Source organism: Schistocerca serialis, chromosome 6 (genome assembly GCF_023864345.2).
Source record: "Schistocerca serialis cubense isolate TAMUIC-IGC-003099 chromosome 6, iqSchSeri2.2, whole genome shotgun sequence".
In the NCBI taxonomy this organism is placed as follows: domain Eukaryota; kingdom Metazoa; phylum Arthropoda; class Insecta; order Orthoptera; family Acrididae; genus Schistocerca; species Schistocerca serialis.
In genome coordinates this window covers 153,060,120-153,072,191 of record NC_064643.1, presented here as the reverse complement: position 1 = coordinate 153,072,191, position 12,072 = coordinate 153,060,120, and the positions used below count along the sequence as shown (strand labels likewise).

Here is a 12,072-nt window from a genome sequence, read left to right as displayed (position 1 = left end):
TACGGCCAGTGTAGGAGATCGCTCCCCACACCATGATGCCGGGTGTTGGCCCTGTGTGCCTCGGTCGTATGCAGTCCTGACTGTGGCGCTCACCTGCACGGCGCCAAACACGCATACGACCATCATTGGCACCAAGGCAGAAGCGACTCTCATCGCTGAAGACGACACGTCTCCATTCGTCCCTCCATTCACGCCTGTCGCGACACCACTGGAGGCGGGCTGCACGATGTTGGGGCGTGAGCGGAAGACGGCCTAACGGTGTGCGGGACCGTAGCCCAGCTTCATGGAGACGGTTGCGAATGGTCCTCGCCGATACCCCAGGAGCAACAGTGTCCCTAATGTGCTGGGAAGTGGCGGTGCGGTCCCCTACGGCACTGCGTAGGATCCTACGGTCTTGGCGTGCATCCGTGCGTCGCTGCGGTCCGGTCCCAGGTCGACGGGCACGTGCAGCTTCCGCCGACCACTGGCGACAACATCGATGTACTGTGGAGACCTCACGCCCCACGTGTTGAGCAATTCGGCGGTGCATCCACCCGGCCTCCCGCATGCCCACTATACGCCCTCGCTCAAAGTCCGTCAACTGCGCATACGGTTCACGTCCACGCTGTCGCGGCATGCTACCAGTGTTAAAGACTGCGATGGAGCTCCGTATGCCACGGCAAACTGGCTGACACTGACGGCAGCGGTGCACAAATGCTGCGCAGCTAGCGCCATTCGACGGCCAACACCGCGGTTCCTGGTGTGTCCGCTGTGCCGTGCGTGTGATCATTGCTTGTACAGCCCTCTCGCAGTGTCCGGAGCAAGTATGGTGGGTCTGACACACCGGTGTCAATGTGTTCTTTTTTCCATTTCCAGGAGTGTAGTTTTCAGGGAAAGCGTTTAGCACAATTTCGGGCATCTCCGGATATAAATACGTACCTTCGTCAACACGTCGAGGGTAAATTGAAGTCACAACCAGCTATAACTGAATAAATTGGGTATGTGCTTGAAATTTGAATCAAGTTTTCTTTGAGACTTTCAGCGATTTTATGATCTGAGTTTGGAAGTAGGTGAAAATATCTGTTTATTATATTATCCTGGTTCCCAAGAAGGACCTCTACCCACAATAACCAACAGCAACGATCTACTTCAGTTTCGCTACAGCATAAAGCACTTCCAACAGTAACAAACACGTCATCGCCAAATGTTTTCAGGCTAACGTTTCTGAACACTGTTAGTTTCTTCCCAAAAATTTCGGCTGAACTTATCTTTGGCTTGAGACAGGCTTCTGTGTTATAGCGATTAGAAAATCAGTGCTCTCTATTAGCGCTTGGGACTCTGGTACTTTCCCCACGCTGCCAAGACAATCTACAACTATTGTATCGATAGTTTCTAGATCCATGTTTTTCCTGTGTTCAGCCTGCACCATTTGAGACTGAAGCCCGTTCTGTGTTTCCGAAAGGCTCTCTAGCCTAATAAACCTCCATGCCAAACAGCCCCCGCTACCCATGTAGCCGCCTCCTGCATTTCCTGACCAATTTAGCGGAGCGCGAAACTCCGTCACCCTACGGCGCAAATCGAGGAATCTGCAGGCTACGCAGTCACAGAACTGCCTGAGCCTCTGACTCAGAACCTCCCCACTTGGCTCTTCAGCAGAGGTCTGCTATCGGTCCTGTCTACTACGCTGTAAATGATGAGCTCTACTTCCATCTTGCAAGCGCGACTGGCAGCGTGTACCACTTGTAATAGCCTTTCGAAACTAAAGAGAATCTTTATGTATCCATAGCTACTCACATTATTGGTACCGACATAACCAGTCACCTGATGTTGGCCGCACGCTCTGCTCTGGTTGGCAAGGACTCGTTCCATATCTGGAATGACTCTACCTGGTACGCACAAGGAGTGCATGTTGCTTTCCTCCTCTTCTTAGCAGGCGTGCCCCAAAGGGGCCTCATAATGCACCTACTACTGAAACTACCAGTTACCAATAATAGTACCCTCTGTGACTGCGTGGACCTTGCAGGTTGAGAGTTTTCCTTTGAAACAGGACAAGCGACAGTTTGTGGCTGAGAGACAATGCCAGCCATAGACAGCACCTGGAGACCTTATGTTCGACCTTCCAGAAAGTCTTTTGCAAAGTCTGGAACCCAAAGGTGACACCCCTCCCCCCCCCCCCCCTACGACCACTTGTGATGGGTCAACTTCATTGGAGGCATACTTGGACTGGCCACGAGTGCAGACCGACCGGCGGACTTGTGGGTCGTACTGCACGCCTGTTGGATCCCCATGGGTAGTCTCCTGCTGTCTAACCGAAACCTACACAGCCTGGAGCTAAGAGAAATGCGTCACCAACTCAGCTCGCATCTGGACACAGGAATCGCAGTTCCTATCCATACTAAAGACGATGGAAAACTACACAACGGATTCTATTCTGAGTTTTATGTCTGTGAGCCCCTTATAAGACTTTATGATAGTATATTTTATGGGCGCTGGCGGTGTTCCGTGCATGTACCGTTATAATAGGCTCGGATATTCCTGAGTTGTTGGCTAATTTGTCATATGGGGAAAGTTAGATGAGTATATAGATTGACATATACGGATTTGTTAACCACAATACCCTTTGGGTGCTCCTTGGTGACACAATGGTTTATTTTATTGGTTTTAGAATTCAAAATTTTAACACTTAAAATGTTTAGTTTTAAAAAAAGTAAATTCTGAAGCTCTTCAGTATCCGGATAGCGTAAGTAGGACTTGGGCAATTGTGATGCCATTAGTTTATATAAGGTATAACCCATGTGTGTGTTTTGGGATTTAATGAATATGTTGTTCCTCTCACCATAAATTTATTTCCAGTTGGTAGAGGGGTGTAAGTAGTTGTTTGAAGGCTTCTATTTCGACAATCATGGTCCATGAATACCGCTTGGCTGTAGTTCAATAGGCGGATGGCTGCCGCCGACGTGTTTGCCGTTGGCTTTAACAGATGGCGCCTAAGGTCGCTTGTGAACATGAGCTGATCATAGGGTTTTAGTTTAAGATGGATAAGAAGAAATACTGAATTTAATTGATGAAAGGAGAAAATATAAAAATGCAGTAAATGCAGCAGGCAAAAAGGAATACAAACGTCTAAAAAATGAGATCGACAGGAAGTGCAAAATGGCTAAGCAGGGATGGCTAGAGGACAAATGTAAGGATGTAGAGGCTTGTCTCACTAGGGGTAAGATAGATACTGCCTACAGGAAAATTAAAGAAACCTTTGGAGAGAAGAGAACCACTTGTATGAATATCAAGAGCTCAGATGGCAACCCAGTTCTAAGCAAAGAAGGGAAGGCAGAAAGGTGGAAGGAGTATATAGAGGGTTTATACAAGGGCGATGTACTTGAGGACAATATTATGGAAAGGGAAGAGGATGTAGATGAATATGAAATGGGAGATATGATACTGCGTGAAGTGTTTGACAGAGCACTGAAAGACCTGAGTCGAAACAAGGCCCCGGGAGTAGACAACATTCCATTAGAACTACTGATAGCCTTGGGAGAGCCAGTCATGACAAAACTCTTCCATCTGGTGAGCAAGATGTATGAGACAGGCGAAATACACACAGACTTAAAGAAGAATATAATAAATCCAATCCCAAAGAAAGCAGGTGTTGACAGATGTGAAAATTACCGCACTATCAGTTTAATAAGTCACAGCTGTAAAATACTAACGCGAATTCTTTACAGACGAATGGAAAAACTGGTAGAAGCGGACCTCGGGGAAGATCAGTTTGGATTCCGTAGAAATGTTGGAACACGTGAGGCAATACTAACCTTACGTCTTATCTTAGAAGAAAGATTAAGGAAAGGCAAACCTACGTTTCTAGCATTTGTAGACTTAGAGAAAGCTTTTGACAACGTTAACTGGAATACTCTCTTTCAAATTCTAAAGGTGGCAGGGGTGAAATACAGGGAGCGAAAGGCTATTTACAATTTGTACAGAAACCAGATGGCAGTTATAAGAGTCGAGGGGCATGAAAGGGAAGCAGTGGTTAGGAAAGGAGTGAGACAGGGTTGTAGCCTCTCCCCGATGTTTTTCAATCTGTATATTGAGCAAGCAGTAAAGGAAACAAAAGAAAAATTCGGAGTAGGTATTAAAATTCATGGAGAAGAAGTAAAATCTTTGAGGTTTGCCGATGACATTGTAATTCTGTCAGAGACAGCAAAGGACTTGGAAGAGCAGTTGAACGGAATGGACAGTGTCTTGAAAGGAGGATATAAGATGAACATCAACGAAAGCAAAACGAGGATAATGGAATGTAGTCAAATTAAATCGGGTGATGCTGAGGGGATTAGATTAGGAAATGAGACACTTAAAGTAGTAAAGGAGTTTTGCTATTTGGGAGCAAAATAACTGATGATGGTCGAAGTAGAGAGGATATAAAATGTAGACTGGCAATGACAAAGAAATCGTTTCTGAAGAAGAGAAATTTGTTAACATCGAGTATAGATTTAAGTGTCAGGAAGTCGTTTCTGAAAGTATTTGTATGGAGTGTAGCCATGTATGGAAGTGAAACATGGACGATAAATAGTTTGGACAAGAAGAGAATTGAAGCTTTCGAAATGTGGTGCTACAGAAGAATGCTGAAGATAAGGTGGGTAGATCATGTAACTAATGAGGAGGTATTGAATAGGATTGGGGAGAAGAGAAGTTTGTGGCACAGCTTGACTCGAAGAAGGCATCGGTTGGTAGAACATGTTTTGAGGCATGAAGGGATCACAAATTTAGCATTGGAGGGCAGCACGGAGGGTAAAAATCGTAGAGGGAGACCAAGAGATGAATACACTAAGCAGACTCAGAAGGATGTAGGTTGCAGTAGGTACTGGGAGATGAAGAAGCTTGCACAGGATAGAGTAGCATGGAGAGCTGCATCAAACCAGTCTCAGGACTGAAGACCACAACAACAACAACAACAATGTTGGTTATATTTAAGTTGGTGGTATACTTTTACATATTTGGGAGGTTGAAAGGGCCATTCATGAAGAAGTTCCGCCCTATTATTTATTTTATATTGGCATATGGTTTGAGTTGTGCTACTGGCTATAGATATAGTATGGCAATGTAAATATTTTGAAGCGTCTATAATTTTTTTTAAACATCCTTTAGTGTTAACGTGCACAGAAGTACCATTCCAGTTGTTGTTGTTGTTGTGGTCTTCAGTCCTGAGACTAGTTTGATACAGCTCTCCATTCTACCCTATCCTGTGCAAGCTTCTTCATCTCCCAGTACCTACTGCAACCTACATCTTTCTGAATCTGCTTAGTGTATTCATCTCTTGGTCTCCCTCTACGATTTTTACACTCCACGCTGCCCTCCAATACTAAATTGGTGATCCCTTGCTGCCTCAGAACATGTCCTACCAACCGATCCCTTCTTCTGGTCAAGTTGTGCCACAAACTTCTCCCCAATCCTATTCAATAATTCCTGATTAGTTATGTGATCTACCCATCTAACCTTCAGCATTCTTCTGTAGCACCACATTTCGAAAGCTTCTATTCTCTTCTTGTCCAAACTATTTATCGTCCATGTTTCATTTGCATACATGGCTACACTCCATACAAATACGTTGTGAAATGTCTTCCTGACACTTAAATCTATACTCGATGTTAACAAATTTCTCTTCTTCAGAAACGCTTTCCTTGCCATTGCCAGTCTACATTTCATATCTCTCTACCTTGACCATCATCAGTTATCTTGCTCCCCAAATAGCAAAACTCCTTTACTACTTTAAGTGTCTGATTTCCTAATCTAGTTTCCTCAGCATCACCCGACTTAATTCGACTACATTGCATTATCCTCGTTTTGCTTTTGTTGATGTTCATCTTATATCCTCCTTTCAAGACGCTATCCATTCCATTCAACTGCTCTTCCAAGTCCTTTGCTGTCTCTGGCAGAATTACAATGTCATCGGCGAACCTCAAAGTTTTTATTTCTTCTCCATGGATTTTAAAACCTACTCCGAATTTTTCTTTTGTTTCCTTTACTGCTTGCTCAATATACAGATTGAATAACATCCGGGAGAGGTTACAACCCTGTCTTACTCCCTTCCCAACAACTGCTCCCCTTTCTTGTCCCTCGACTATTGTAACTGCCATCTGGCTTCTGTACAGATTGTAAATAGCCTTTCGCTCCCTGTATTTTACCCCTGCCACCTTTAGAATTTGAAAGAGAGTATTCCAGTCAACATTGTCAAAAGCTTTCTCTAACTCTACAAATGCTAGAAACGTAGGTTTACCTTTCCTCAATCTTTCTTGTAAGATAAGTCGTAAGGTCAGTATTGCCTCATGTGTTCCAGTATTTCTACAGAATCCAAACTGATCTTCCCCGAGGTCGGCCTCTACCAGTTTCTCCATTCGTCTGTAAATAATTCGTGTTAGTATTTTGCAGCTGTGGCTTATTAAACTGATTGTTCGGTAATTTTCACATCCGTCAACACCTGCATTCTTTGGGATTGGAATTATTATATTCTTCTTGAAGTCTGAGGGTATTTCGCCTGTTTCATACATCTTGCTCACCAGATAGGAGAGTTTTGTCAGGACTGGCTCTCCCAAGGTGTAAGTAGTTCCAATGGAATGTTGTCTACTCCGGGGGTCTTGTTTCGACTCAGGTCTTTCAGTGCTCTGTCAAACTCTTCACGCAGTATCGTATCTCGCATTTCATCTGCATCTACATCCTTTTCCATTTCCATAATATTGTCCTCAAGTACATCGCACTTATATAGACCCTCTATATACTCCTTTCTCCTTTCTGCTTTCCCTTCTTTGCTTAGAACTGGGTTTCCATCTGAGCTCTTGATGTTCATACAAGTGGTTCTCTTATTCCAAAGGTCTCTTTAATTGTCGTGTAGGCAGTACCTATCTTACCCCTAGTGAGATATGCCTCTACATCCTTACATTTGTCCTCTAGCCATCCCTGCTTAGCCATTTTGCACTTCCTGTCGATCTCGTTTGTATTCCTTTTTGCCTGCTTCATTTACTGCATTTTTATAATTTCTCCTTTCATAAATTACATTGAATATTTGTTCAGTTACCCAAGGATTTCTACTAGCCCTCGTCTTTTTACCTACTTGATCCTCTGCTGCCTTCACTACTTCATCCCCCAAAGCTACCCATTCTTCTTGTACTGTATTTCTTTCCGCCATTCCTGTCAATTGTTCCCTTATGCTCTCCCTGAAACTCTGTACAACGTCTGATTCTTTCAGTTTATCCAGGTCCCATCTCCTTAAGTTCTCACCCTTTTGCAGTTTGTTCAGTTTTAATCTACAGGTCATAACCAATAGATTGTGGTCAAAGCCCACATCTGCCCCTGGAAATGTCTTAAAATTTAAACCCTGGTTCCTAAATCTCTGTCTCACCATTATATAATATATCTGATACCCTTTAGTATCTCCAGGGTTCTTCCATGTATACAACCTTCTTTCATGATTATGTTGTGCTCTGTGCAAAGTTCTACCAGGCGGCTTCCTCTTTCATTTCTTAAATCCAATCCATATTCACCTACTACGTTTCCTTCTCTCCCATTTCCTACTACCGTATTTCAGTCATCCATGACTATTAAATTTTCGTCACCCTTCACTTTCTTAATAATTTCTTTTATTTCATCACACATTTCTTCAATTTCCTCGTCATCTGTAGAGCTAGTTGGCAAATAAACTTGTATTACTGTAGTACGTGTGGGCTTCGAATATATCTTGGCCACAATAATGCGTTCACTATGCTGTTTGTAGTAACTTACCCGCATTCCTATTTTCTTATTCATTATTAAACCTACTCCTGCATTACTCCTATTTGATTTTGTGTTTATAAACTTGTAGTCACCTGACCAGAAGTCTTGTTCCTCCTGCCACCGAACTTCACTAATTCCCTCTATATCTAACCTTAACCTATCCATTTCCGTTCTTAAATTTTCTAACCTGCCTGCCCAATTAAGTGATCTGATATTCCGCGCTCCGATCCGTAGAACGCCAGTTTTCTTTCTCCAGATAACGACGTCCTCTTGAGTAGTTCCCGCCTGGAGATCCGAATGGGGGACTATTTTACCTCCGGATTATTTTTCCCAAGAGGACGCCATCAACATTTAATCATACAGTAAAGCTGCATGCCCTTGGGAAAAATTTCGGCCGTAGTTTCCCCTTGCTTTCAGCCATTCGTAGTACCAGCACAGCAAGGCCGTTTTGGTTATTGTTACAAGGCCAGATCAGTCAATCATCCAGACTGTTGCCCTTGCAACTACTGAAAAGGCTGCTGCCCCTCTTCAGGAACCTCAGGTTTATCTGGCCGCTCAACAGATACCCCTCCATTGTGGTTGCACCTGCGGTACGGCTATCTGTATCGCTGAGGCACGCAAACCTCCCCACCAATGGCAAGGTCCATGGTTCATGGGGGAGGACCATTCCAGTTGCTAGTCGTAATTACACCCTGTTAGGTGTCATATGCTGAGTAATTATTAAATTACATGTGAATGCATGGCGCACATGACCATGCAACGCCCCCTAACGAACGCACTTCACTGCTAGTTGACGTGCGTAGTGTCAGTATATGGTCTGCTCCAAAACTGCTTTTGTTGCAGTTTTATTCGTATTTCACCATATAGCTGAGATGCTGAGTCGCGATAGGCACAACAAAAAGAATTACACAATTACAGCTTTCGGCCATTAAGGCCTTTGTCAGCACAACACACACACACACACACACACACACACACACACACTCACACACGCACGCACAGGCCGAAAGCTTCAATTGTGTGAATCTTTTTGTTGTGCATATCGCTACTCAGCATCTCCGCTATATGGTTGAGTAGCAACTTTCCCTCTCTACTAATGTTGCATTCCATCCTGGATTTTCCATTGTTCGAGCTATAGTCGTATGTTATTGGACACTTTCTTTGAGTTGTCAACGCTATATGCCTAGTTGGTTAGGAAGGAATTGAAGTTTGTGGTATGTAATTCATATGACCCGATCTCATTTTCTGTATCGTCGAGACGTGTTGAGTGTGCTGTTTACTTATGTTTCGTACTTTTTTGTAAGAGATGTCTGAAGATGGGTGTAATCCAAAAACGCGTAACGTGTTCTAATAAGAAAGTCAATTGAAAATCTTATGATTTTATTGCGATTGTACAGCATTGGTTACCAATTATTAATGAACAAACAAACGACTACCGACATGCGCTACCATACTTTGGTATAGACAGTGACGAAAATACGAGAACTGTGTCTAATAAATTTTTTTAACGTACAGAGTTTAAAAAACTGAACGACCAAAGCACACATGTGAGACTAGATAATTCGTTTCTGTCTAGGAACTTGTAAAATGTCGACAAAATCCGACACAAACGAATATGCGAGATCTTGGTCTATTGAATATTATATTAATATGCAAAAATTGAAAAACTAAACGACCAAAGCACGTGGACGAAACTATACAGTACACTGCTGGATTGGAACTCGAAAAAGTCTCAGCATTGGTTACTTCCCCACTGCTGCTGTGTCTTGGTTGGTGGCTGCTGCCATGACTGCTGCAGACAGTGTTGTCACCATCTCGCCACGACGCGTTTTGATTCTTTTGGCGCCACGGTTGTTGCAGGTGGTGCTACGCTGGTGCCGTGCGCCATGCTCTCACTGCTGAGCTTGTGGCTTCTGCCATCACTCCTGCAGACAGTATTGTTGTCACCAGCTCGCCATGACGCGTTTCCATTGTTTCGACGCCGCAGCTGTTGCAGGTGGTGCTGCGTCTGGTGCCGTGCGCCATGCTCTCACTGCTGAGCTTGTGGCTTCTGCCATCACTCCTGCAGACAGTGTTGCTGTCACCAGCTCGCCATGACGCGTTTCCATTGTTTCGACGCCGCGGCTGTTGCAGGTGGTGCTGCGGCTGGTGCCGTGCGCCATGCTCTCGCTGCTGAGCGTGTGGCTGGTGCGCACGTTGGTTCGCAGCGGGCGGCGGCACGCGGCGCTGACGGGCCGCGGTCAGCGCGCGCACCGCACCACGCGCATGCTGGTGGCCGTGCTGCTGTTGTTCCTGGCAACCGAGGTGCCCAGTGGCGTGCTCGGCGTACTGAGCGTGCTGCTGCGGCCGTGCTTCTTCCTCAACTGCTACAAGCTGTTCAGCGAGGTGATGGACATGCTGGCGCTCTTCAACGGCGCCGTCAACTTCATCCTGTATTGCACCATGAGCCGGCAGTTCCGCACCACCTTTTCGCAACTGTTCTGCCCACTCATCAAGCGTGGTGCTGGGCATGCGGCGAACGCTGGAGCGTCGTTGGCGATGGGAGACAACTGTGCACCGCCAGTAGCAAACAACATTAATCATCATCACCATCACAACCACGCAGTTTCCTGCACGGAAGTGCACTCGACATTTGTGTGACATTGAAAATACACAGGGCTTCCCACTTCCTGTTGTTACTCGGAATTCAATAATCGTAATTTCTGGTATTATCTCCAGAGATTGTTGAAGCATTTGAAATCCTAAGTCCACATGCTATGTGACTGCAACGAAGTGAGTGCTTGTACCTGCTGTGATGTGCTTTAAAGAGTTAAAACAAGGGTGAAGTAATTCGAGAGAAGTTTGCATTTTCTGCTTTCCTTTTTTTACACGTGAGTGACTTACCTTTTTGTACAACATGTTCGTTTGTATAAGGAATATTGTCATCCATTATGAAAGATGCAACTGGCTGAACAGCTACTGTTACCCCTTTATAGATATTTATTAAACTGCTACACAGAATATGAATCGAGTAAGGGGCATGTTTCTACCTTGCTATTAAGACATTTTTCATTATGACTAACACGAAAATTAAAGAGGCATACAGTGAAATTAAACAATTAATAATGTTTTCCGAAGGTATGGCCAACTTCAACAGGACCAGAGATAATGACTCAATAGGCTATGTTGCCCTTTAATTAACTACAAAAGCTCTGGTAATATAAATGGTGAATTTCATTTCATTATGTGGAATGCTATACATTTTGAATAAAAGTGAGATCAACCTTTTCGTCACTGGTAAGTAGCTGGATTGTAGAATGCTGTTTACCATTTTTATTAATCGGAATTACTATGAAACTAACCTTTCATGAACATTTATGCATCACTGAGATGGCAGCCGATTTAAGGTTAAATCTTCACATATTGATCACATCGAAAATTGTTCAACAGATTACCAAAGCCAAATGCTTTGATCATTTACATCAGATGAGATCAATAAACCAACTGGTTGCATGTGAAAATCGTGAGAAGAAATGTCCCACTTGAAAAATAATTACATGTTCTCCATCCTTTAAAGTGTCATAACTAGCTCAGTAAATGATAATACAAATTTATTTTTGTAACTATACAAATTTTCACAGGTGAAACTACAGGGTAATGTACTTAAAAACGTTTCAACACTGACATTTAACATAAATACAGACAAGTATTTACTACAATAATTGGTGTTTGTCTAGGCTGTAGCTAATCTATGTGTCTATGAGTGTAAATTATGTAGGATAAGTGCACAGAATGATGAAATTTTCCTCTGTCTTTTTCCTCAGCAATGTGTTCTGTAGTAGTGATTAAATCGGTGTCTTAGAACTTGTTATTGCTTTCTCAAACGACTCTAAAACTTAAATAAATAACACAACGAAGAGAATTTACGGAAATATTGAATCTGTGCTTCAGTTCAATCTATAACAACGTTATTAAAGTGAAAACACAATTAACAGTTTTGACAAAGAGCTAAAGTAATATTATGTTTCCATTGGTAAAAATTCATCTTACTTAAGACGATTTTAGCATTACTTGCTCAATGATGATATTCTTTCATCTGATGTTTTTGCTTAGTATGTAATTTACTGTAAGTACTGTCTTTCTTTTCTTTTAAATTTTCTTTCCCATTACAGAAGGGCATGGAGGTAATGTAAAATGAGACTGTCTGTATTATTCAAACAACGTATGTTTCAGATTCAATTTTTATAAATTCAGCTAAAATATGCATTTCAGGTAACTCAATGGATTTCTCTTTTCACTGTTGTGAGCCCAAAGTGGAATGAGATCCTATGGTAATCTGAAATTTATAATTAA

General features: G+C 43.2%; 1 protein-coding gene across 1 annotated transcript in view; it reads left to right on the top strand.

The window, feature by feature from the left end:
* Window positions 1-10,380, top strand: part of LOC126484707 (G-protein coupled receptor dmsr-1-like) — a 350,732-nt gene extending 340,352 nt beyond the window's left edge. The window contains exon 5 of the mRNA XM_050108303.1: window positions 9,874-10,380. Within this exon, the coding sequence (XP_049964260.1) occupies window positions 9,874-10,380 (507 nt within the window). The remainder of the gene's footprint in view (window positions 1-9,873) is intronic.
* The last annotated feature ends 1,692 nt before the right edge of the window (window positions 10,381-12,072 follow it).